Genomic DNA, 25,957 nt, shown 5'->3' with positions numbered 1-25,957 from the left:
AATTCATTGTGATTGTGAATGCTGACCCCATGATCTGTTCCTTTCATTGCAGGAACTTCTAAAAGTGCAGTATGTTGACCCAGAATTGACGTATCTCAAAGACTTGGACTTATCAACCGCTGAAAAGACAGACAGTTCATATGATGGACGAAATGGGGTTAGATCCATTAGAATTAGCCCAGATGGTAAACATCTGGCCTCTGGTGATAGAGCAGGAAATATCAGGTTGGCACTTTTTCTTCTCTTATTGAACCTTTTTCTTTTTTTAAATGTTCTGCATGAAAAAAATTGATTTATTAACTGAATATTATTTGATTTACAGGATTAATGAAGTCCGTGGTCTGCAGGAAGTGTGCAGAATTGAAGCTCATGATGCTGAAGTATTATGTCTTGAATATACTCGTCAAGATAGTGGACACAAACTTTTAGCATCAGCATCTAGAGATAGGTTAATACATGTGTTCAGCGTGGAAGAGGTAGTTACTGTTCTTGGTTCAACCTACCCATTTTTAAGTTTGTTTGAATACATTAATAACCCTTCTATCAATCTCTTCTAGGACTACAATTTTGTTCAAACATTGGATGATCATTCATCATCCATCACAGCAGTCAGGTTTCTGAATTCTCATCAACAACTGCAAATGGTTTCGTGTGGGGCTGACAAGTCAATCATATTCCGCCAACTGTCAGGGGTTTGTATTCTCATGTATTTATTTTTCTGCACTCTTAAATTTTGTTTTTTGATTTTTTTAAAACTAAAATTGTTTGTGTTCCTTTGCCTTTTTTTAGTCTCCTGGTGGTAATAACATACAATTTGCTCGTGGACATAATGCTGCTGGAAAGACAACATTATATGACATGGAAGTGGATTGTGGACAAAAGTACATTTTAACGGCTTGCCAAGATAGAAATATTCGTGTTTACAATGTTGCTAATGGAAAACATTCCAAAACTTTTAAGGGTTCAGTTGGAGAAGATGGATCTTTAATAAAGGTAGTTTTCATGATGATGAAGGGCATTATCTTCTGTTTGTTTTGTGAGGGTTTTAACTTGCCTCTTTCTTGCTCCAGGTTGTCTTGGATCCCAGTGGTATTTTTGTAGCTACATCATGTACTGATAAAACTTTATGTGTCTACGACTATTACTCCGGCGAGTGCATGGCAACTATGTTAGGACATTCAGAACTAGTAACAGGACTGAGATTTACGAATGACTGCAAGCGCCTTGTGTCTGCCTCGGGAGATGGCTGTATTTTTGTTTGGAAAGTTCCCCATGATATGGTGGTCACTATGCATGCGAGACTCGCTCAGCAGGCTGCTCGAGCTGGAAGGTACAGTAGTTTTTTTTCCCCTCACTATTGCACTGAAGTCTGACTTTTTTTTTACTTATCTTTTTTATGTTTTGCAGGCGTAACAATAAATTAGTCAATGGAATTCAGGTTGATAATGATGGCTTTGGCCCTCCTCCACCAGAAATGCTGGACCCCAATGCAAATAGTGTGGATCATGCTGACTACAGGTATGAGATCTGTCACTCTTACTTTGTTGCTTCAATTGTAAATCATCACACCATTTGGATATTTCTTAATTTCTTTCAACCTGCAGATTTAGTGTTGGTCAGCTGCCTTTGTGGGCTAAGAAGCAAATTAAAGATGATTTAGGGGATGCAGCTCATACAAACCTGACCAATAATAGACCAATAGAGCCTCCTAAAGGCCGGTGGGCTCAGCGTTTGGATGCAACTGGGATAACAGTCAAATCAGTCTATGACAGTGATTCTGTTATTCCATTTCCACTTCAAGGTATAGTTCACCTTCTATTAATAAAATTATGTGTCCTCATTTCTCTATGAATGTTTTCTTTTAAATTTGCTCCATTTTGATTCCTGTTTTTGTTCTCAGAAAAGAGAGTTGACTCAGATGGTTCCAAGGACAGTTCTATTGATAGTGGAACAGAAATTCGTCATTACTCAGATTTCAGACGAGAAACAATGTTAATAAACAAACAAGTGAGTTCAACAAAATCATAATGTTTATCTATGTGTGTAATAAAAAATTTAAACAAATCAAACACAACAGGGATGAGAGTTATCTTAGATTGCACTTGTCATTAGCTGCTGAAAGTAACACTAAAGTTCACTTGCTTCACAATTGCCTTGTGTTGCTTTTGTATATACATGTACCTGTACTGGTGGCCCCCTGGTGCTACACTGCTTGCCATCTGTTAATATGTATTTCCTGCAATAATTATAAAATGCTTCATGTGCTTCTGGTGCTTGTGGTTTGCAGTTCAATCAGGGAGACGAGTTTCTTCCTTGCCCAGAGAGCATGCATGAACTCATGAATGGCGAAGAGTCAAAGCAGGTTTGTTTAAATCTCACGCTTACCTGCTGTGTGTTCTTTATTTTCTTTACACTTTTGTTCTAATTGTGTATTTTACATTTCCAACATTACCTTCTGTTTTCTAATCAAAGGTATTCTTTCCTCCTGTTTTAATTTTGTAGGTCAGTATGGGGAAAGTTACCATGTCAAGAGGCAATGACCTCACAGATCTTCATAGAAATAGACACCATACAGATGACAGTAGCATAGGCAGTTACAAATATGAGGTAAATTTTAACTTCTACTTCTCTTTAAATGGATCTGAAGCCTTTCTTTTAAATTGTTCAATTTGCAAGATGAGTTCTAATGCTTTCTAAAAAATTGTTTGCAACAGGATATGGAGAGCACTGAGCATGATGGTGATGTAGAGGATTATTCTGAAGGTGAGGGTGAATCCACAGAGCCTGAACATTCCCAAAGACTTATTTATTACCCAGCCACAGAAGAGACAAGGTACTTTTATGATTGAGTGCAAATATTATTTGGCACAAATTTACAACTGAGAGCAAAACAAATTCTAATTCATTAATTTTCTTCTTCTCCAAATAATAGTGTATATACTGTAAATGCAATGGATGTAGAAGAACTTCGACGCTCTCAAAGGCGATTGCGTAAAAACCAAAGGCCAGAACGCCTGTCAGACTTACCTTTAGTTTCACCATCTGGAGTTTCTGGCAGTCAGGACAGTGAGGATGATGATGAAGAAGTTTCAACTCCTAGTGCTGATACAGCTGAACGCAACCTCATGTCAATGCTCTCTGTTAGGTAATAAGATTGTTATCAATTGATGATATTTGGCAATTGTTCTAATTCAGTTTTAATTCATGATTATAAATTTATTTGCAGCTCTGAAAGTCTTGACATTGTAGGGCAACGTGAAAAATATTTGAAAAATACCTTTGATTCCCTCAGTGGTGCAGAGCAAGACAAGGACCTATATTCAGGTATGAAACATATTTGAAGTCCTCTTTTTGTGCCAAATTCCATAAGAGTCCATAAAATATTGTATTGCTTATATTATTGATGTTTCCACCAGGCAAAAAGAGCATATCCTCACAATACCATGGCCGTATAACCACTACCCCTCGGAATACTGCTGTGATCAATGCTGCATGGCAATCTCGCACAGAACCTGAAACATCAAGAAAGCGGGAAGAACTTAAAAAACGCATTGAAGAGACACGGCGGAAATTACAAAGTGTAAGTGTAAAATTAAGTAAATTATAATTTGCATTGCCATTTTTCCACGTCTTTTCTTATTTCTAAATGTGCAGGTTGGGTATCGCTCTAACCTGAAGAGTAGCCAGAGCATTCAAGACCTAAGCCGCTATCCAGAGAAGGAAAGAAGGAATGGAGGTCCTCATCGTTTGCTCCGTCCCCCAGGAATAGGTAAAGATGCATCATCTAAGAAGCAAACCAAGCCCAGTAAACCCCCTAAACCCACACTTCCAAGCAAACCTTCAGGCAAGCCAGCATCCAGAACAACTCCTATTGCATCTTCTAATCAAAAGCCTTCTCCTTGCCCTAAACCTTTAATTGCATCTTCTGACTCTACTTTCATTCCGGCCTCAAAAATTTCTCTTGCTGCTATGACAGCAAATCGACCATCTTCTTTAAATCTCACTGGAGTGAATACTGTCTCTACTAACAAATTTCGGCGAGCAAATCGGGCACTAAACACTAACATTCTCTCGCTTCCGGAATCACCTGTATGTGATGATCTCCATTCTCCCACTAACTCTGGTGCTATAACGGATTCTGAGGATACAGGGAAAACAGGGCAAAAATCATTGGGAACTAAAAATAGGTCGTGTAGTTTCTACATAGACTTCAATAGTGTGTCTCTACCAAGCGAAATGTTCAGAAGAAAACCCATGACAAGATCCACAGAGTCTATCCTTGAGACTCCAGAACCTGAAGAGGAGGAGAATGACAATGAAGAAAAGCGCTCAGATGCAGGAAGTTTTAGCTCTGACTCCTTAGAATCAACCAGTGAGTTTGGGAAACCTCCAAGACGATGTGTTAGTGATTATCAAATTTTCAATACAGCTGATACTTCAGATTTTGAGAGATTCAGAAGTGCTAGTGCTGCTGGGCAGCATGGACAAGAAAGAAAAGTTGGAGAGGTATTCTTGTCTCAAGAAAGCATTCTATCTGATGCTAGCCAACTTTCTTCATCAGCTGATATTTTGCAAATTGATCGACACAGCAGTGCCAGCTTTTTTCTCAGAAATCGAGAAGCTTGTAGGTCATCAGAAAGTATACTTACAGATGAAAGTGACTATCAGTACCTCTTCCAAGGCTTTGGTTCCCGTCAGCTACGAGACTCTCGCAGCAATGCTCAAAGCACTGAAAGTATTTTGACGGATGATAGTGAATTACAAATGCCAGGTGGTGTTGATTCCCTTAGTAGAAGAATGCCGACATATGAGGACAGTGGGTTTGAGACTGCAAGCCAAGGTTTCATGGGGCCTGGCACAGACCACCACTCTGGCAGCCTTTACCGAGGTGAAAGCATGCACCGAGGAGTGTTTAGAACTAGAAGTTTGCATGATACACGATCCTCGCGCTTTGCTTCTGGAAGAGAACGTGCAGGATCTCCTATGGTTCCTGATGGTGCAATGTTAGATTCTCTGGAACCCGTTGAGTTTTCAGGGAATGTCCAAGTAACAACTGGTGCATTTTCCCAGCCAACATCTCCTCCTCTCTACCGCTCAGTATCACTCAAAACTAAGCCACAGTCATTTTTCATTCCTCTTGATAATGGTGGAGGCAGTACTGAAGGAGAGGCTATAAACCGTAGACTGAGTTTTCCATTGAGTGAAAGGAAACCCCCGGTGAACCGGCCTCCAACTGCTCCAAAGCCTGATGTTAAGGCCAAACCATTAATTGCTCATAAGCCTCCCAAACCCAGACACAAAATGGGCACCATTCCTGGACCAGGAAGAAACCAACTGAAGTCATCCTCTTTGTCAGTGGCAAAGCAGGAAGAAAGAGGAAAGTCGAGTAGCAATACTAAGTGTCTACCTCGTGAACTAATGAGTGGAAGTGCGACGTGGACAAAGTCAAAGACACCCACAAAGCACATACGGGGTATTGAAGTAAAAGCAGTGGCTCCCAAGGATACTGTGCGCACCTCAACTAACACTGGCCAATTTTTTGAAAAGGCCGAAAGAGAAACAGTTAGTCCTGACAGTAGTAACAGTGATGATGTGGGAAGCAGCCTCGCCTCAAAACCTAAGAAAGATTCAGAAAAGTCTCAAACTACAAATGAAGCCATTTCTTCTGTTGCCAAAGAAATTTCGGACTGTTATGGATACAGCAAAGAAGGGAGTGATAGCATTGATACAAAAGGACCTAGCTCTGAGGATACTGGCAGTAACACACTGCAACCAACTGTCTCCCATGTCAAATTACTGTCAAAAAAGTTTGAATGCAGCGTCCCTTCAAGGCAAAAAGTGTTGCCCAAACATTTGAGTAGATCACCTTCAGTTCCCTGTCATGGGGATACAGACACAACAGTATCTATATCTTTCTCTCGAAGTGAGGATGGTCTTTCCGATTGTAATGATGATAGTCTAGCGGTTGTGAATTGGGATTCTGGATCTTCCACTCCTGCTACTTCCTCCTCCTGTGCTAACTCTCCTAAAAGACTGTGGCCACGCACATCAGGATTGCCTATATCAGGAAACACGCCGTCACCAGCAGCCTCCAATCAGCTAGCAAAACGTCTAGCCCTTCGACAACACAACCACCATCAGCTGTTACCTTCCAAATGTGTCTCAGGTACCACACAGACTGCCCTCATTAGCCTTCGTCGCACCGCCATAACTTTCCAACTCTTAGATGTTGTGTAATGATTGTGCATGTTCACATATATTTGCATGTTGCTATTATATTATTTGATAAGGGATTTCTCTACAAGAATTTTGAGGCCAGAAGTTTTCACCTTCCATTTCCATTATTTATCTTGACCTTTTCCCTGGATATAAACGAAGTGTTGACTGGGTTTTGACTACCTTTTTTTTTTGTCTTTTTTCCCCCCATATTTTTTAGAGTTTTCTTTCCAGTTTTTAAATTGTGTTGTTAAATCTGTGTGACTGTTTAATTTTATGTTTTTTCTCATAGGTTATTTTTTCATTTTTGTTTGACACTTTGACTTATTTTTTATTTTATTTTTTATTTTTCACAGCTACTATTTATCAGTACACTCCAGTGCTTCCAGGTAGCCTATCTAAATACCAAAAAAAATATTTTTAAAATGTGGAGCTTTTTTTTGTTTGTCCTAAACCATACATTCATGTTTTGTTATAGCTTTGCACTCACCAATTCCATTGTTAATTCTGTCCACTGAACCTTTTTGAATTACTTCAGTGGCACAATTGGTAAAGTGAATCAGTGCCACACATAGTAACAATTAACTTATTCCCGTCTTATTCTCAGTAAAATTGTGCCTGATGTTCCAAATATTTCTGATTCTCTGCTTCAAAGCTTATGTTGTGTTATTCATTTTGAGATGATAGAGCATTTGTGTTTATTTGTTTTGTTGTTGTTCTGTATGAATGATGCTTTGTTTTCTGCTTTTTCACGTATTGTTTTGTCACAGCTGTCATTGCACTTACTCATGAGAGCAAGATGCAATTGCTGATATATTAGGGGTTTAATGTTGTTGTGCATGCGTATTGATATTTGTGATTCCCCTAACAGCTGTGGACAGTGATGATGGATGTACTGAGCCCGGAGGTGCTATTCGCCGTGCCTGTTCCCTCAGCGATCTTGCCAATCCCACCCCACGAAGAACACCTGTTCAAGGTATCAACTCTCTAGGGAAAATATCAGGCTAGTTTAGATCTAGAACCTCCCAAAAGTTTATAATGGCACCATCTGGGAGAGGGAAATAAATTTTCTAATTTTCATACATTTTACATACTTGGCCTGCACTTTTATATTGGTAGTTACCTCTTTGATGACATCAATGAAATATTGCCATGGCACAAAGGGCTTCTGGGGCATTCAACATCAACTCAGATCAGTTTATTTTGCTGCAGATTTCTAAATTTCTGTTTGCTCTGTACGCATTTTATTATTTTGACATTCGCTGAAGACAATTACATGACATGCCAACTGTTTATTTTATGTGTAGATTTTTGATTTGATTGAAATTAGAGTGTGATTAGACTGTAGCTGTAGTATTTCCTGTGTCAAGCAATATACCAGTTTTGAAATATTCATTTTTTCAAGTTTTTTCTATGATTGCTTCCAGTAATATCAATATTTGTTAATTATTTGTCTTTTAGTTTCAGGGAAAGTATCAAACCATAAAAGCAATCCATCAAGCCGTACACTTCCTCGCCCAGGATTCAAAACTGGATCAGCCATGACACGAAGCAGTTCTGTGGGAGTTTTGAATCAAGTAAGATTTTTGTCATTGTTTATTTTAAACTTTATTTGAATTTGTCTTTTGTGTTGTTAATTCTTGGCATTTCATCCTTAACAGAGCGACTCTGAAAGTGATCTTAGTCTGAACCATCATCCAACACCAACTGCCCGTGTCAATGGACTGATGCGTCCTACTATATCATCTCAAAATAAAATGGCTGGTGGTATTGGAGGAAAGGGGAGGCTAGCAGTCAAGCGTGGTCTGTCTGGAGCATTTTCAAGTAGTAAGTAGCATATCTATTATGTGCATTAATGTGATGTGTCTTAGTCCAAGCGGTACTAATTTTCATTTTTGTGTTTTAGTGAACTTGAGCCAAGTAGGTAACAATGAAGATTCAAGTTCTGAGGAAACTGCATCAGTAGGAAAACCACGACAGAGGAGCTCAAGCATTGATAGATCTTCAGGGTTAGTTGATTTCAAGAGGAACATTCTTTGACTTTGCTTTTATATGTAATTGTTTTTAATTGATTTGGTATATGTCTGACGCAGAGCACCAACGAGCCTCCCACCCGGTGGACATAGTGCCATACCCCATCGAAGGACTGTCACTTCAGTGCAGCCTCTCAACCGTTACAGTGGCGACCGTGATATAGTGGCACCAATCCCACCTCCTCGTCCTACTCGCCTTAGAGCAAATAATAGTGCTAATTTATCTCATCAATTGGACCCGTCTCCTCAAGAGTTGCCAGTGAAGGATACCGATAACGGTGTTGATCTTGCTAGTGCTCCATGTAAGTCAAATTGTATCTACCAGCAAAAATGAAGATGTAGACTGTTAAACTAATGTTACAATATTAATTTTTTTCCAGTGTCCCATGAGCTTATTTCGTCGATCACTGATCAATTAATGCGCACAGCGGACACAGTAGTGCAGCTTCACAAAAGACTTGCAATGGAAAGCACTGAACGTAGCAGCCAAGATCCCCTACTCCAAGGCCTTGAAGGAGCTGTTGGGGAGGCTCAACGTACTCTGAGACTCATAGCTGGTGGAACATCATCATTACCAGCTACCAATGGATTGCCTGTTGCCAATGGATCATCTTCAGATCCTGCTCTAGCAAGCAAACTACAAGACTTGGTTGCAACGGGTGGAAGTGGCAGTGCAGTCACCATGATGCAACAGTACTCAGACTTGCTGCTGTCTTTAGTTCAGCAGCGTGTTTCAGCACCTACATCAGCAAATCCTGGACAGTCTCCCACCTCACCAACACCAGCAGAAGCCCCAGCACAGCCTGCTACTGACTGAAATTGGTGCCATTGATGTATGTTTAACTGTGTTGTATTTATCTGTGGAGAGTGAAAGCTAGCTGTCATTTAATTCGACATGAGAGCTGTCACAGTGTTGTACCGTGAGAAACTGTTCTTATATTTCGTGCAATTATTCCTATGATTATTGCTTTTTTTTCAATTCAACTTGTGTGGAAATGATTGCATTGCACAGAAAGTGATGATGAAGGCCTTGTGATACTTATGAACAGCGTCTCGCTGGCGAGGCATGTTGCTACACGATTTTTCCCAGAAAGTGCCTCCTTTTAAGTGTTTGATTTCTGAGAAATCAAAGTGTTTTTTGTTCTTTGTTTATGTGTTGTAACACCTTATCAAATTTTTATATCTATCTGGAATGTAATGGGTGTCATAGTATGCACTTGTTGGGTCTATGTGATACCAACTGGGCTCAAGACGTGTTCCGTCATTCTAGTGGCTGAGTGGTTGTTTGTTTTAAAATAACACTCTTCTCTTCCTATGGCCAAATTCTTGTGTCAGTTTAACTGAGCTAAAAAGGATTGAGGTTGAAATTCTGGATGTTAGCCTAATCATTGGTCCAGAAATTTTTCCTTGTCTTTTTGGGATATTGACTTTACTGTTAAAGGAATAGTTGTCCATCAATTCCTTAACTACTAAGAAATTATTGTAATCACTTTTGGATTTTTTAAAATTCCAATCAATACTTAGTGGTAACATTTGTAACACCCTAATCTTGTAAAAGTATTTCTGAGTACTGATACCGTGAAAGTCATTTATTGTTCTTTGTTTTCTGTTTTGAGATTTTTGTCTCTCAATGTTAAGTTCTGTTTTTAGCTTTAAATTTCGTCTTTGTTATGTTGCTTCAGGCTCAGTCAGTTAGCTTAGTGTAGCTCAACCAGAATTCATTTACAAACATTGGTTGTTCTTTGTCATGTCTGTGACAAGACCAACCCTCCATTAAGTTGGAACTTTTGAATCCTCTTACTGAATTTCACTAACATTAAGCAACCAAACTTAAAGTCCTCCTTTTCACCATCTATAATTTTTTTAAGTCTCCATGTGAACTGATACTGGATCAAAAGAGGAAAATAAAAATCTTCACCAAAGTTAGCAGAGCTCTGAATGAAATTTGAGAATGTTTTCTTTTAAATAATAAAAGAAAGAAACTACTCAAGTGTTTAAATTTTTTTAGTTATGATTTGTGTGTTTCAAATTGTTGCATGTGTAAGCATGTTGTTACTTGACATGAGTAAACAACATGTAAACTGCGGTGTTGCAAGCAATTTGTGCATGATTTGTGTGATTCTTATTGCCAATAGCCATGAACGGTTGCCAAGTAATTTTTTAAAACAATGTGTATATATTGTATGAGCTAAGAATAAAATGCTCCAGTGTGAGGAGGTTCACTTTCTCCTAAATGACGTGAGGCTTTAATTTTCTGGAATTTCTAACAACCCACCGTTTCTGCTCAGAGAACAATTCATCTTTACAACTTTTCCTATACTATTCAACTGTAAGAATACTTTGCTTTATTTCAAATTTCTTTTCATATGCACAGGCATGCTCTATACTGCTGTGTACCTTCATATTAAACAACCTGTTATGAGAACCTCAACCCTGTTGATGTTTCTTTCCCATCCTACAAATCCAACATTCTAGGTACACGTCACAGCATGCTGATAAGAAATTAAAGACTCCCTGGCTTTACGAAAAGCAAACTCACGATATTTTTCCTTGTGAAGAGACACATGAGTTCCCCTCATCAGGTCTTCACCACCACTCTTAATTACTAGTCAGGGGGAAAACATCTCAACCATTCGTATTTTAATTTTTCTAAAGGAATCCTCAAGGTGCAAGCTTTTAGACCTCAAATGCTTAAAAACACAGAAGGTAGCTTTGATTCTGTCAAGATGCCCAATGGTCTTGGATACAAAGTGTGAAGATGTAAATGGAATTGTGCATGGAAGCTATCTGGGTAGTGAAGTCAAATGCAAGTAACAATTACCCCAGCTTCAATTCTGAAGTGAACTGCCATAGGCCCAATGGCCCTGAATATGAGAAATCCCAATAAAATTACAATACCATTCTGCAATTGTATTTGAATTTGTTTAGCACTTCAAAGGCGTTGAGTTCCAGCTATTGTGTTTAGATTGAGATAAGGCAGCAGTGTAAATCAGACACGAAATAAAGGGCACATTAAGTTTATTACATTAAAAAAAAATGATGGCGTTGCACAACACTGGTAACAGGTACATCAGACCAGAAATACTGGCAGGAATGAACAACAGTCAGGGAAGGACACTATGGCAAGCCCGACTAAACTGGTGAGAAACGAAACATGTCTTTGGTGAATTATGAGAGATGCAAAATTGAAAAACATAAATTAAATTAGTTACTTAATCTACTTCCTCCATGCGAGAAGCATCTTCGGCATCCGCTTGAAGGTCAGGCATTTCAACATCCTTCACGTCATCCTTGGTTTCAGGAACATCATCTTCATCAATACCCAAGCCCAATTTGATCATACGGTGAATACGGGAGGCATGAACCTGGGGCTCTTCAAGTGCAAAGCCAGATGACAGCAGAGCAGTTTCGAAAAGCAGCATAACTAAGTCTTTCACAGCCTTATCATTCTTGTCAGCTTCAGCCTTCTGTCTAAGGGTTTCAACGATGGCATGGTCTGGGTTAATTTCCAAATGCTTCTTGGCAGCCATGTATCCCATAGTTGAGGTGTCACGGAGAGCCTGAGCCTTCATGATACGTTCCATGTTGGCAGTCCAGCCGTACTGTGAGGTGACAATACAGCAAGGGGACTCGACTAATCTGTTTGACACTACAACCTTTTCTACCTTCTTGTCCAGAATGTCTTTCATCACCTTGCACAGGTTCTCGAATTTAGCCTTATCTTCTTCACGCTTCTTCTTCTCCTCTTCGTCCTCAGGGAGCTCAAGACCCTCCTTGGTGACAGATACCAGAGTCTTGCCATCGAAGTCCTTCAGCTGCTGGACGACGTACTCATCAATAGGCTCAGTCATGTAGATAACTTCAAATCCACGCTTCTTGACACGCTCAACAAAGGCAGAGTTGGCAACCTGCTCGCGGCTCTCACCAGTGATGTAGTAGATGTTCTTCTGGTTCTCCTTCATTCGGCTAACATAGTCCTTCAGAGAGCAAACATCGTCACCAGAAGCAGATGTGTTGTACCTCAGCAGCTCAGAAAGCTTCTTGCGGTTGTTGCTGTCCTCGTGGATACCAAGCTTCAAGTTCTTGGAGAACTGCTCGTAGCACTTCTTGTAGTTTTCCTTATCCTCAGCAAGTTCTTCGAAGAGGTCAAGACATTTCTTCACCAGGTTCTTCCTGATGACCTTGAGGATCTTGTTCTGCTGGAGGGTTTCACGAGAGATGTTCAGCGGCAAATCTTCGCTGTCCACAACACCCTTGATGAAGTTCAGGTACTCAGGAATCAGATCTTCACAGTTGTCCATGATGAAAACACGGCGGACGTAAAGCTTAATGTTGTTCTTCTTTTTCTTGTTTTCGAACAAGTCGAAGGGAGCCCGCCTGGGGATGAAGAGGAGAGCGCGGAACTCAAGTTGACCCTCAACAGAGAAGTGCTTCACAGCCAAGTGCTCTTCCCAGTCGTTGGTGAGAGATTTGTAGAATTCACCATACTCCTCCTTGCTGATGTCATCCTGATTCCGGGTCCAGATAGGCTTTGTGAGGTTGAGCTCCTCATCCTCAGTGTACTTTTCCTTGACAGTCTTCTTTTTCTTCTTCTTTTCCTCCTCCTCTTCACCTACATCCTCAATCTTCGGGGTCTCGTCATCTCCTTCCTTCTTCTCTTCATCCTTGTCCTTCTTGTCCTCTTCCTCCTCTTCATCATCGCTGAGCTCCTTGTCACGGGTCTTCTCAACAAGAAGCTTGATGGGGTAGCCGATGAACTGAGAGTGCTTCTTGACTATTTCCTTGATCTTGCGTTCTTCCAGATACTCCATCTGATCTTCCTTCATGTGCAGCACAATCTTGGTACCACGGCCCAAAGGTTCACCGTTGTCTGGACGAATGGTGAAAGAGCCACCAGCTGAGGACTCCCAAATGTACTGCTCATCATCGTTGTGCTTGGAGACGACTGTGACACGGTCAGCAACGAGGTAAGCTGAGTAGAAACCAACACCAAATTGACCAATCATGGAGATGTCAGCGCCAGCCTGGAGAGCTTCCATGAAGGCCTTGGTTCCGGACTTGGCGATGGTTCCCAGGTTGTTGACGAGGTCAGCCTTGGTCATACCAATACCACTGGAGACATGATACACACTATTAGTCACAGAAAACAACTAGGAAATACAGAAACAATAAATGATGGAAACAAAACTTACGTGTCAATGAGTGTGAGAGTGCGTTCATTGACGTTGGGGATGAGCCTGATGTTAAGATCCTTGCCACTCTCCAGGCGTGAGGGATCTTTGAGCGACTCATAGCGGATCTTGTCCAAGGCCTAAAACAAGAACACAATGTTTAAGCACCCCAATTTTAAACAATCTTGAATTAAAACTAACTCAATGCTCATGGATGAACTGCAAACTTACATCAGATGAGTTTGAGATCAATTCTCGCAGGAAAATCTCTTTGTTGGAGTAGAAAGTGTTGATAATGAGGGACATAAGCTGAGCAATCTCAGCCTGGAAGGCGAAGGTCTCAACATCTCCCTGCATGGTTTCTTCGGGCATCTGAAACAACGGAGTGACTGACCATTAGCGACTATCATCGCAGCACGAAACTAACCTCTGCCACCGGTTCGTATGAATGGTCCCCAACGCAAAGACACAAACTAACTAAACTGACTTCGAATCAAACTTAATAGTAGTAAAAGCTATCTGAAATCTCGGCATCGTGGGAGGTATCCCAGAAGTGCCGACAGACGCGAAATCCCGGAGATAACCTTCTAGAACAGGGGAAGCCGGCGGCCGAGCAGTGGGAGCAGGTGCACCATCGAACCAACCAGAACCCACGCGCACGCGGCGTGAGTCGAATGTAGACGCACACACGATTCAACAAGGGGACTGAGCTCAATACCGGATTACTATGCGACTGAAAGATCCTGAGGAAATGAACGAGCGGCCAAAAAAGTGCAATCGTCACGATATTCCCCTCATAGCACAAAAAAGCCAACACCCACGTTCTAAAGAAATTCGTCAAATTCGGGGAGCGGGTTGAAAAGATGGTCAAAACTGCACCACCACTGAACGAAAAGCTCAGTGAAACAGTGAACGTAAAGATGATCACAGCAAATCGGAGAGGAATGAATCGAATGATCACACACAACACGTGCAAGGCAAAGCGAGGCCGCACAAACCGACCATTTTCAAGTCACCAAACATGACTAAAAAGTTTCGGACACCGGCACAATACCAGAGGAATATCACACGGACAACTGAGATCATTCACATTTCACAAAATCAGTAACAAACTCACCTTGAAAGATTAGAGAATTCAACGGAGCACAAGGAACAAAGACGCAGCCGGCTCGGCTCTCGCAGCGCACGCAACTCGGGCGACGACTCAGTGAAAAGTGACGAGAGAAGTGGGGGACCGGCCAATTTATAGTTGGATCCTGCCAGAGAATGGTCGAGAACGTTCTAGAAGCTTCCATCGAAGGAACCGGAACCGCGCGTTCCCCCACCCACGACAGTACAGAGTCGGCGTGTAATAACTTCGTCCACAGCCCACCACAACCAACCACAGATAGACACCAACGTTTGGAGGATGCGGGTATGCACACCGGAAACGAAATTCTATTGGTCCTCGTCCTTCCAGAACCTTCCAGAAAGGACTAGCTCCTCCTTTGGTGGGAGAATCAAATACTTGGTTACGTACTTGCCAATGATGTCGCTGTTTCATGTGTTCTAGAACGTGATGCTATTGTTAGGAAGTTTGAAGGGAGGAATATATCCAACATCATTGCTTTTTTTTAATTTAATAGACCTTTTTGCCCACGATCCATCGCATATGTGTTGTATTTTGGTCACTGTTCCATTCCTTACAAAATTCTTCGTCCGTGGAACATCAAGGCCAAAATATAAAATAGCACCCTTACAAATCCGCTGGCTTGTGGGCTAAATATGTAGACAAAACCTTTATGTGGGTTGGGGAAAAAAGGTCTATATTCAAGTGAAGGGAAGGATCTTTTTAGCTAAGCTTGTCACGTATCATTTTGTTTCATTTTTCTATTGACAAGGGTGGTTTGCATATTCTCAATGCTGAAAGCTCTTTTTGAGTAATAAACAGTGTGTAGCATTAGCAAAACGTATGATGATTCTGTTGCAATAAAAAGTTTTAGGACAAATTCAAGGGAACTTAGAACATAGCATAGTCTTAATAAGGTTTTATTTTCTGTGTAGAAGAGACACAAGTAAATAACATTGGAAGTAAAAAAGTAAAGTTATTTATACATTTGGAAGAAAGAGGAGAAAAGCAGCAAATTGCAACATACACTAGAGTTTGCATATTTACACACACACACATGATTCATACTTGATACAGACATGATTAAAATAATAATTACAAGCATAACACGACTTGTACTATCTTTCACCACCAGCATTGTTGTCCGAAAACACTGCAGCCAATATTTGACGAGAATAATCCAGCTCCTCCTGAGAAAGAAAAGCAAAACATACATTATTATTAAAAAGAGGGAGGACGGGAAAATTTAACAAAGTCAAGAATCTGTAACAACAAAATTCCATACCTGACATTCCTCTTTCCCTTTCACCGACTCAACATAGGATGTTAATAACGACTGCAGTTGAAGAGCAGGGTCTCTACAGTCTTTTATGCATTCTTCATGGTCTTGGACCAAAGCCAGGAGTGCAGAAAGAAGATGTTCATGGGAAGGGGTGCGCTCTTCACTGATGAGGCCAACTAACTGATGCACCCAGCCCATCTTCTGAAGATCATCTAGAAAGTAAAAATGAGAGTAGAGAATATGAATCTTCATTATAAACATAAGTTGGAAATTTTGGGGCTTGAACTGCCACATGTCACATACCTCTAATAGCCGGATGCTCACTGCAAAGTGCTCCAAGTAGAAATGCCGACTTGACTTTCAACTTATCGACATTACTTTGCATAGCTCTTAGCAAAACAGAAAACCCATCTTCGCTCAGAAACTTTTTCAAGCCTTCTTTGTTATCTCTCACAATACCTTGCAAGACAAAAATACATTGTAAGGATTAATTTAATAGTAAATTGATTCAGAAAAAAATGAAAGAATTGTGAAATATTACTTACAAGACACAGCATATAGGGCTTTAACTCTAACAGTCTCACTGACTCCATTATCAACCATTTCTAGTAAGATACGGAGAAGGCCAGAAGAGAGACTGTGTGACTGGCAGTAAGGGTTGTTTTGGTTGAGCTCAGCAACTAGCTCTGCAGTTCGCCACTGCAGAGAGGTGTGTGCAGATTTCAAGCAAGTCATAAGAACATCAAATCCTCCCATTTTATGGAAGTCTAGAAATGAAAGAGAGTTGGTGAGTACATTGACACTTCGAGGTACAAGTATGAAATAGTTTACAAAATAGAGATCAAACTCTTACCATTGGCAAGATCTATGTTATCCACAATGTCAGATATTGTTTCAAGAGCTTCTTCATACTCGTCTGCTTCATCATCTGGCTTCAGATCTTTCACAGCTGATAGGGTTGTTAGGGACTTACTAATAACTTCAATCAAATCCACCGTCATAGACTTCAATGTGTCCTCTAAAAATTTGCGTCTCTGAAAAGAGAGATTAGATACATGAAGATGTAAATCAAGCATTATATGCAGATTCAGCACAAGAAATAGACAGATGTATTACCTCGTCATCCATAGGCTGAAAATGTGATACGCTTGGGGCATCCTCCATGGCGGTGGCTTCCATTGCAAACCGAAGTAATCCTTTCATGTCTCGGGCAGGTCTAGGTTGGTTGGGAAGAACAATTTGCTCTGGTTCTTCGATATCATTGTCAACAGGACCCTTGATCATCTGCATACTTTCTTCTTTTGAAGGAGGAGGATTATCAGCCATAGTTCCGAAAAGAAAAAGAGCGCCTGACCACTAACGTAATGTCTCGTAGAACTAGCTCTTAACTAAAATCGTTTCCAAGCCACCGGGAGACACACAGAGCAGTGAGTCACAACACTTTCTCAGCCAATCCAGAACGTTCTTGCAGGTTATGGTGCCCAGTGGTAAGCGTCTGCTCGTTACTATGAGAAACCGCGAGGAAGCTTCGCGGCTACAGTATGAGAGAGTTTCTAGAACGCGCCATTCATTAGGTTATGTCAACACTGTGACAGTTACTTGTGATTGCAAGTAGCCAAAGCCTTGGGTTGGGGTTTCTGACGTTGTAACATGTTTGGTGCCGCAGATGACGATGACCTGGATTTCAACCCTGCTGCCGGGTACCTATAGCACTTGCCTCGCTCTTGTTAGCACTGAGGCATTTAAAAATGTTGTTTACTAATTCTCTATCTTTGACCCAGTAGCACCCACTTCTTTATTTCTTCCTACATGCACTCATAACACCTTTATTTTGTTGCCAGCAATATAAACTCTTGATGCGTATTTGGTTGTCCGCATTATCACATGGCATGTTGCAGGTCGAAACTGGCGTCATTGTTCAATGTGCTGGAAAAGTCATCCGAAAAGGGGAATTCTTCCCTAACATACACAGCACCCAAACAACCAAAACAAAAAGTCCAGCATGAAGGACTTGCCTCATCTCGGAAACCATCTCTTACATCAACAAGTGCCACAAACAAGCTGTCGCTGATTGTTGTTAAAGCAGTTACTTCATTTAAGCTGTGAGTCATCATAATTTTTTATAATGAGACCCAAAATGTTTGTAAATTGTTAGACTTGATCAACATTTTTACAAACTTTCTTGCAGTGAAGGTGGCAGCTACAACCCTCAAGGGAAATTGGGTTTGGCTCTTTTGGGTAATTCTGAATCTCGATTATTTCAACTTCTTCTTTACAAAGGCAAACAACAACAAATCACTTCTGTTAAAATCAGTCCTAATTTCCAGTTTACTGTAAGTTTACTTCGTGGCTTTTCACTTTCTTGAAATTTATTTTCACCGTTAAAATTTCAAATGAGATAATTTTTTAAATCATTTTCCCAGGTCCAACCACATTTATATGCATCTTTTTATGATGATCGAACACAAAACTGGTCTATTATGTTTGAAAATAAGGATGATGCAGTGGAGTTTACCACCCAAGTAGGAAACATAATTGGTTGGAATTTAATATTCATAAATCCATATTATGGACTTTAATATTTAATTTGTTTCCCAGGTGGCAGTTGCTCGATACAGATCTGCTGGTCCAAGTCAGGAAATTATTATCACTCAAGAACTTCTTCCCGGGACTGGGGATTGTATTAAAGAGAATGAAACAATTCAATTAAAACTGTTAGCACAGCCTTTCCAAGCCAACTCTGTACAGGTGCTTTCAGTGCTTGTTTAGTTTGGTGAGATATTATAAAATAATTATGCAATTAAGAATAGATTTGTTTTCTTTAGGTTGCAGATCTTCGCAAACCCATGTTAGAATGTGCCATATCTCATACCCTTGAAGCTTCGGGCTGGTCAGCTGGCATTCTAGGAGCAGCATCTGGCTCGGTTTGTGTAATTCTTGTGCCTTTAAGTGTACAATTACCGTGGCTAACAAGCAAAAGAAATGAGCCTCTGTTGGTTGAGACCCACATTAGTAATGACAAAAGTTTGAATGTCAATCAAGCCAAAGATCTCCCTATGGCTGAAGAAAAACTATCAAAACAAAGTACGAAAGTAGACAGTGCTGCTGATTCAAGGTAGATCTGGGGATAATTGGTTTTAATTTTAACTTAAACCAATAAGCAAATACTTATTTATCTTAAATGGTTTACTGGTTTACTGCTATTACTTGTAGTCCTAAAAAATTTCACTTTACAGTACTGAAGATTCAAGTGTTTTATCTAGAAGTGCTTCAATAAAAGAAGCATTGTCAAACAGTCCTCGTTCAAACAAAGCTAGTATCATATCTCGCATGGCTCGCATGGGTCAGGCAACACTCCCCCTGAAGGGAGCTATTACTTGCAACCCAAGTGACAGTGAGGAAACAGAGGTATTTGCCACTTTCCAGCAACCTTCCAGTATAAAATTATTTTGTACTGTTTTTTTTTTTAAAGCTGGTGTTCAATACTTACAGGATGACACTGGGACAGTTGGAAGATCCAAGCCCCCACCAAAGGCCTACGGAAATGTAAAACTTAGGTCAGCCCTTCGCCAACAGGTTGCTACTCAACCTTCCATGGGAGGTGCAACACCTGCAGCTATGGCTGTTGTACAGACCCCTGTGCACTGGAACCAACATCAGCAAAACTTAATGGTAACATGAATTTGAATCCATTTCTTCACATAGATTAATGTTAACAATCCAATGCACTAAAAAAAATTATAAAATTCTTGCAGCCCAAAACAGGAAATGATGGTTCCATGGTTCAGATTGTATCATCAGAAGGGCAGCTTTTTTCCTTGAATGCACAACAGCAGCTCCCAATAGTTGCAACAACAAGCACCATGATGTCACCTACAGATACTTCAACTGCCCATATGTCTATGTTTTTGTCTGAAGCCAGGATTCAAAACACTGAAATGAGGATGAACCTCAGCAAATTTGGTGACAAAATTGATCATTTAATAACAAAAGTATGTAGCCTTTTCCTCTGGGAAAGAAAATGTTTTCAGAAAGACAACAGGGTTAATAAGACAGTTTAAAAATGTTTATTTTTGTTGAAGGTTGATAATTTGCAAATGTCTTCTGGGTCTCCTAGCCCTACTACTGCACCAGCTATTGGCCTTGAACCTAATGCTTTATTGTTTAGCATTGAGAAGTTAGTTAAAGATAATCAATCACTCAATATGGAAATAGCTGAGAAAAACAAACGTCTTGATGAACAAAACGAAAGGATATTTTCTCTGTTAAATACAAATTCAAAGTAAGAATTTTTAACAAATCCTGCTTAAATTTGTTGTTAAAATTAGCTTTTCTACAGTTTTGACATCTTCGTATCCATAGGTTTTTGGAACAAAGTGGCTCCCTCTTGGAACAGAAACAACTCCAAGAGCAGAATAAGAAAAAACATGAAGAGCAGATACAGCAACAAGAACTGCAGGCACAACTTATACAACAGATTCGGGAAGAAAAGATAGGTCTTGGAAATCAACTTGCAAGTCTGCAGAATCAGCTGGCATCTGTACAAGTAAAACCCTCAATTTTATTGTGATGAACCATTTTACTTTATAACTTACTTTTTTTTTCTTAATTTCATTTGAAAAATTATTTTTGATCCAGGAATTAGTTCAAGCCCTTCAAAAGAGTAACAAAGAGTTAAATCAAGAATTGGAGGTCATGCGTAGCCGGTTACAAGGTAACAACAATAGTTATTATAGATCAAAAAAACGGTATTCGGTGTGTCAAAAGTCAAATTAAAATAGATGTTTTCTGACTTTACTCTGGCTTTGGGCCTTAGCCGCGACCCGTGGCCACGGCAGGCCACGGCCACAGGTAGGCCTCTAGCCGACACAATGGTGTGAGCACTGTGGTCTGTCCGCTCTATGGCAAGCCGAGACATTCCTTTCATGTGGTATCAGGAAACATTCGTATTTAATTTGTCCTTTACCTCTGTCCTTTGCCACAACAATTACATACAATTCTGATGCAGACAATATTCACTTTTCCACAGAGAAAGAAAGCAACATCAGGGATATGGAAATGGCCAAACAAAACTCTGTAGGGGATGATGCACAACTAAACCAAGCCTTAGAAATTCAAAAAAAGTCCAACTCCCAATTACAGGACCAGATTTCTAATCTAATTGATCAGGCAAAAACTGAAAAAGACAAATTTAAGAACCTAGAACAGGAACACATGGTAAGGTTGCTCCCCTCTATTGCCCTTCCAACATTTAAACCTACAGCTTAAGTTATAACGTATTGTTCTTTTGGACCTAGATGGAAGTAAATGAACTAAAATCCCAGCTGAGAAAACTGTCTGACTCTCATGCAAAAGTGGTTAGCAACCTAGAAATTAAATGTAAAGAGGCTAATGAACTGCTGCTGCATAAACCAAAACAGGTGATCCATGTTTTATTAACGGCTGTTTTATCATCATTAAGATCCACTTTTTCTGTCAAAATCTTTGTAATTATTATATTCTTTGTCTTTTCCCCACAGGTTGAAGATGGATCTGCACTTTTATTGGAAAATATGATTACTGATGTTAAGCTACTAATGAATACACTTCACAAGGGCCTTAATCAGCAGTTTGCTCCAGATCAAAGCTATGATGGAACTCAAATCAGGTCATTGATTTCTGCTGTAGTCAAAGTAAGCCAACTTGCTCTTCATGACAGCGTCTTGCTTCCTAGCTGCTTCTATTTTATTTCTGAGATGTCTTTTTTTTTTTGTTGTTGTTCTAAGAGAGAAGCTCTTCTCTTTGTGGGTAAAATGGAGAAGCAGTGCACATCTGCCAATAATTCGTCAGAGATCAGTAGAGGTCTATCAAAGTTCACTTCATCATCTGCTGCTTCTTCAAATGTAGTCATGAAGGAAGATCAGAAACCCAAAGAACTTGCTGGGCCTGCAGATGATGAATTTTTCAGTGGTTCAACACAAAACAAGCTGGAGACATCTGTTGTGCAAAATTCAAGGAAGATGAGTGAGAATGAATCAATCTCAAACATTGAAAAACTGAGTACTCATTCTTTACAAGGTGCAGAATCACTTTCAGATGGAAAAGAGAAAGATCCCTCTATGGAAACAGTAAGCTCTTTTCTTTTTTATCTAGTTTACTGTCTCTTCTCTGTTTGAAGTTGTGTTGACACATCTTTTACTTTTCAGACTTGGCGTCCATCTCCTCCACCCCCACCACTCTTCCATGATGAGGATGACAGTGATGACTGGCTTACTTAAAGCAGCTAATCCACCTTATGAAACCTTTTCTTATGAAACATCTTAGTTGGTGATTCGAACAGTTAAATCATCATGGTACTAAGTAGAATATACTGTCAGAATTTTTCATGGTGATACTGTATTACTTCACCCATCCCCAAGCAGTTGTGTCAAAGTCTTATGATATTTACCTACAAAGCTTTTAAAGCATTATTTTTATATGATTTTATTAATGGTAGGGTACATTCCAATATAAAATGCCTGTTATTTGTCTTGTTAATCTTTATTGTGATAATATTTGTGTTACACTGTTAACTGCTTACAATGGTAGAACCATGCAATAATGAAGCATCATATGGAATTGTAAGTAACGTTTACATAACATTGACCTCTGGTGGTCAAGCTGCTCAAACCTCATGGTAGAAGCAGCAAACTATCAATTTTACAAATAAACGTGCTATGTTCTTGAATCTTTAATATTTTGTACATAATGTGATTCTTCATGCAAAGTGAACAGCTTGCGTGGCCTTAGTGCACATCTATTGCAAGAAGTAGATATATATTTATACATACATATTTATATATATATATAGACATATTAAATCCAAGCATGGAAGTAGTAGCTAAGCCGGAGTACAGAATCACTCTCATTGCATAACTTACACATGTCTAAGAAAGGCTGTAGCCACCCTCTTTAGAGGCATGGAATTTAATTGCGAGTGAAAGGAATCAAATCTTATTTTATTAAAGATTACATCTCATGGCGAAACATTCAAATTTACCAACTTCTTTCAATGTTACTTGATGTCAAATAACATTTTGACATTATGAATGCAGGAAAGCCTGAAAAGATTTCATCCAGTTCAAAGCAAATTACTGAACACACGAGTCATTTCAAACAAGAACAAACATGAAAGTAGCTAAGCCAGAATAAAAATAATGTACTACACATAGAATTAACAATCTAATGAAAGGGTTAACTACAGTTCTGCCATTCCATGGCATAATGACCCAAACATTAAAGAGGCTAAATCATAATAAACAATAGGATGGTAATTTAACTTAATATTTGACATAATAGGTGAAATAATAAGAACAGTCTGCAGACAAACTGAGAAATTTCAGACCCAAATTTAATAATAGTAACTAAACCATGGTATAGAATGTTCTAATATATCTACAAATTACAAAGTAAAGCAGCTGGCCACAAATAGGCATTTCAGATGCAACCTTGAGGTGAAACCAAAAAATATAACCAAGTATTTGACACAAAGAGCAGATGTCTGTAAATACTTGGAATTTCAGACTTCAATAAACTCCCAACAAAATAACTATTTTGAGTAATCAGTATGTACATTGACCTCAAGATTATATGTGATAGATAGTAGGACCACCGTTTAAGGCCTCTTGATAGTAATTGTTGGCAGGCCATTCAGGCCTCGAAGTTTCTTTGGCTGGCTGATTCACGTTCATTCTTCGCAAGTGAGCATCCGTCTTTTTGTGACGCTTCAACTTGGTAGTTGAATCAAACGAGCGAGAGCAAATAACACACGAATATGGCTTTTCATTGAGATGAGAACGTAAATGAATAGCAAGATGACCACTTTCAAAGAAACTCTTCTCACAGTACTTGCAAGTATGAGACTTTTCTCCAGTATGGTATTTCATGTGTTTTCGACGTTCTTGAAGAGTTACAAATGTTTTACCACACTCGTCACAAGCAAAATCTTTGACACCTGTGTGGAGTATCTCATGTCGACTTAATCCAGATGACGACAAAAATTCCTTTCCACAAGTTTTACAGACAAATCTGGGATCAGCTGAATGTCGTTTTTTGTGAGCAAGCAAGTTGCTCAACGTACGGAACTTACTTTGACACACCTCACAAGCATAAGGTTTTACATCAGTATGGGTCAGCATATGAGTTTTCAATCTCGAAGAAGTTAAGAAATTCTTGCCACACTCCTTACATGGATGAATTTTTCCACCACTACCTCTCTCCCCTCCTCCACCAGAACGACGTTTCTCATTGCCTTTGTTGAACTCCTTTCCACAACAACAACAGAAAAATGGTGGATTATCAGGGTTGAATCTTCGCTTCTGGCCAAGAGCTGGCTTTTTCTCTTCTTCATCATCTTTGCCCCCTTGGCAATTGAAATTCAAGCAACATGAGATGCCTTTCATAGTAGAGGTAGAGGAATGCACCCTCAACACATGGGATTTACACATGTTAATGTTGGAGAAACTATGGTTACATATATTGCAAATGAACTGAGACCAGCTGGATTGAGGGGATGTTACACTAGGCACCAATGAATGCTTCTGATGCCAATTCAATTCTTCTTTATTGAAAAATTTACTTAAGCAAATGGAGCACTGGAATTTAGCATCCATGTGAATCAGCTCAATGTGCTCATTCAGCTTCTCAATTTTGGGAAACGGAAGGGCACAAATGGGACATCCCAGAGACGTATCTAATTCATCTGGGTTCAGTCCTGGACTTGGACTTTTAATGTGGGTGCTCTGATGCCAAATCATATCATGTCTGCGCATGAAGCCAGATCCGCAGTCACAAAAGAATGACTTTTCATTCGAATGCATTCTCATTTCATGAGTTTTAAGGTAATCCATTCTCGAGAAGTCCCTAACACAGATTTTGCAGGTGTATATCTCTTTTACTTTTTCCCCTTTCAGTTTCATTGGAGGTGGTTTGATGTTGTGATATTTCTTTTCATGAAATATTTTATTATTGTAGCGGGAAAACATCTTCCCACAAACCTGGCAAGAAAAATTACCATTGGCCATCTCTTCAGGTGATAGACCAGATGCATCCAATCCACCAAATCCAGTTTTGTCCACATCATCACCAACTGACAGCTGCGAGTGGTCACAGTTATCATCCTGTGAAAAAACAAAGAAAAAAGCATGTTAGAAGAAATAAGTGAATTCAAAGTTGAGGACAGAAATTAATATGCATAAAAGAAAAACTGTTAGTGACAAAAGAAAAACACTTAACAAAAACCTACCTCCTTTCGATCGCCCTTCACACATTGCCGCAACACAGAGAAGGAATTGTGACAAACTTGCTTAAAGCTGTACCACTGATCAATTCTCTGGAAGCAGCTTCCACAAATTTGTCCAGGCATATCATCACTCTCCGAAACCTGCAAGTAAAATGTGTCCACTGAGAGATTTGCTAACGGGTATAATAAACTTTCCATGCAGCAGGTATTGGTAAAAATCTCAGAGATTTACAAAAATTAAAACAAAATAAAATATCTACCAAAAACATGAGATAAAAAAGATTTAAATGTGTTTAGAGAGAGATAAAATACCCACGGAAAAAGAGATTCGGATAAATATCTATGTCAACTTTTAAATCAACATTACATAAATATATGTACATGAAAAATGAAGTAAGTATGAACACAGCGCATTTCAATCTTCTTACCTCAAGGGACACAGTTGCAGTAATTTTAGAAGCGAGGGCAACTGCCGAGCTGTCAGATGTTTGTGTGGATATTGGTATCAGATCGTACTCTTGCGACAAACATAGTCGACAAGTCTTTGAGAAATCAAACAAGGGCATGCTATGGAAACTCATGGCGATGTTTGAAGCCAGCACAGGGTGCTAGCATCTGAATTAAAACAAAGACAATTACACTTCTACCATTGACCCAAAGCTCGAAAACGAAGCTGACAACAACATGGCGGCCCCGGGTTGACGACGCTTAGCAAACAACAGACAATCGGATGAACATTAATTTTTCTTACCACAAGACATACAAAATGCCAACTACTGAACATAATAAATCTTGTCGATGGAATAAAGTCGGGGGCTAAAAAAGATCAAATAACAGTGATTCTGAATATTTCTTTTACCTATTTTATTTTCAAAATAAAATAGAAAG

The 25,957-nt window shown here is 39.6% G+C and overlaps 5 protein-coding genes across 9 annotated transcripts in view; 2 read left to right on the top strand and 3 right to left on the bottom strand.

Annotated features, from left to right (window-relative positions):
* Positions 1-10,486, top strand: part of LOC117641179 (mitogen-activated protein kinase-binding protein 1) — a 64,154-nt gene extending 53,668 nt beyond the window's left edge. For 3 of the 5 annotated variants that reach the window (XM_034378319.1, XM_034378320.1, XM_034378321.1), the window contains 22 exons: positions 53-225; positions 323-476; positions 558-692; positions 790-993; positions 1,071-1,330; positions 1,408-1,518; positions 1,605-1,801; positions 1,901-2,007; positions 2,288-2,362; positions 2,503-2,607; positions 2,715-2,833; positions 2,933-3,145; positions 3,227-3,324; positions 3,417-3,580; positions 3,655-3,769; positions 6,573-6,605; positions 7,088-7,192; positions 7,678-7,793; positions 7,878-8,043; positions 8,123-8,225; positions 8,310-8,551; positions 8,630-10,486. In XM_034378319.1, the coding sequence (XP_034234210.1) occupies positions 53-225; positions 323-476; positions 558-692; positions 790-993; positions 1,071-1,330; positions 1,408-1,518; positions 1,605-1,801; positions 1,901-2,007; positions 2,288-2,362; positions 2,503-2,607; positions 2,715-2,833; positions 2,933-3,145; positions 3,227-3,324; positions 3,417-3,580; positions 3,655-3,769; positions 6,573-6,605; positions 7,088-7,192; positions 7,678-7,793; positions 7,878-8,043; positions 8,123-8,225; positions 8,310-8,551; positions 8,630-9,066 (3,432 nt within the window). In that variant the 3' untranslated portion in view covers positions 9,067-10,486. The remainder of the gene's footprint in view (positions 1-52; positions 226-322; positions 477-557; positions 693-789; positions 994-1,070; positions 1,331-1,407; positions 1,519-1,604; positions 1,802-1,900; positions 2,008-2,287; positions 2,363-2,502; positions 2,608-2,714; positions 2,834-2,932; positions 3,146-3,226; positions 3,325-3,416; positions 3,581-3,654; positions 3,770-6,572; positions 6,606-7,087; positions 7,193-7,677; positions 7,794-7,877; positions 8,044-8,122; positions 8,226-8,309; positions 8,552-8,629) is intronic. The other 2 variants (XM_034378323.1, XM_034378322.1) reach the window with 2 other exon arrangements.
* Positions 10,487-11,250: 764 nt separating this feature from the next.
* On the bottom strand, positions 11,251-14,695 carry LOC117641181 (heat shock protein 83). Its single transcript, XM_034378325.1, has 4 exons — positions 14,538-14,695; positions 13,652-13,792; positions 13,442-13,560; positions 11,251-13,361 (listed from the first exon to the last, which is right to left on the bottom strand). Exons 2-4 carry the CDS (start codon positions 13,790-13,792, stop codon positions 11,462-11,464), a joined length of 2,160 nt encoding a protein of 719 aa, XP_034234216.1. The 5' UTR covers positions 14,538-14,695; the 3' UTR covers positions 11,251-11,461.
* A 737-nt stretch (positions 14,696-15,432) lies between these two features.
* Positions 15,433-17,290, bottom strand: LOC117641184 (hsp70-binding protein 1). Its single transcript, XM_034378329.1, has 6 exons — positions 16,927-17,290; positions 16,664-16,844; positions 16,356-16,577; positions 16,114-16,269; positions 15,814-16,022; positions 15,433-15,718 (listed from the first exon to the last, which is right to left on the bottom strand). Exons 1-6 carry the CDS (start codon positions 17,134-17,136, stop codon positions 15,647-15,649), a joined length of 1,050 nt encoding a protein of 349 aa, XP_034234220.1. The 5' UTR covers positions 17,137-17,290; the 3' UTR covers positions 15,433-15,646.
* Positions 17,291-17,352: 62 nt separating this feature from the next.
* Positions 17,353-22,516, top strand: LOC117641180 (FK506-binding protein 15-like). The gene is made up of 17 exons (XM_034378324.1): positions 17,353-17,510; positions 17,709-17,912; positions 17,999-18,143; positions 18,234-18,332; positions 18,409-18,558; positions 18,636-18,925; positions 19,047-19,218; positions 19,303-19,482; positions 19,566-19,802; positions 19,893-20,092; positions 20,173-20,356; positions 20,449-20,524; positions 20,840-21,027; positions 21,108-21,230; positions 21,330-21,482; positions 21,576-21,917; positions 21,996-22,516. The coding sequence occupies exons 1-17, from the start codon at positions 17,461-17,463 to the stop codon at positions 22,065-22,067; spliced, it is 2,865 nt and encodes a 954-aa protein (XP_034234215.1). The 5' UTR covers positions 17,353-17,460; the 3' UTR covers positions 22,068-22,516.
* LOC117641183 (gastrula zinc finger protein XlCGF57.1-like) lies at positions 22,314-25,795 on the bottom strand. Its single transcript, XM_034378328.1, has 3 exons — positions 25,498-25,795; positions 25,073-25,210; positions 22,314-24,947 (listed from the first exon to the last, which is right to left on the bottom strand). The coding sequence occupies exons 1-3, from the start codon at positions 25,648-25,650 to the stop codon at positions 23,415-23,417; spliced, it is 1,824 nt and encodes a 607-aa protein (XP_034234219.1). The 5' UTR covers positions 25,651-25,795; the 3' UTR covers positions 22,314-23,414.
* Positions 25,796-25,957: the final 162 nt, after the last annotated feature.

This window comes from Thrips palmi, unplaced genomic scaffold, assembly GCF_012932325.1.
Source record: "Thrips palmi isolate BJ-2018 unplaced genomic scaffold, TpBJ-2018v1 HiC_scaffold_15, whole genome shotgun sequence".
Lineage (NCBI taxonomy): Eukaryota > Metazoa > Arthropoda > Insecta > Thysanoptera > Thripidae > Thrips > Thrips palmi.
This window is presented reverse-complemented; position numbering and strand designations above follow the sequence as displayed.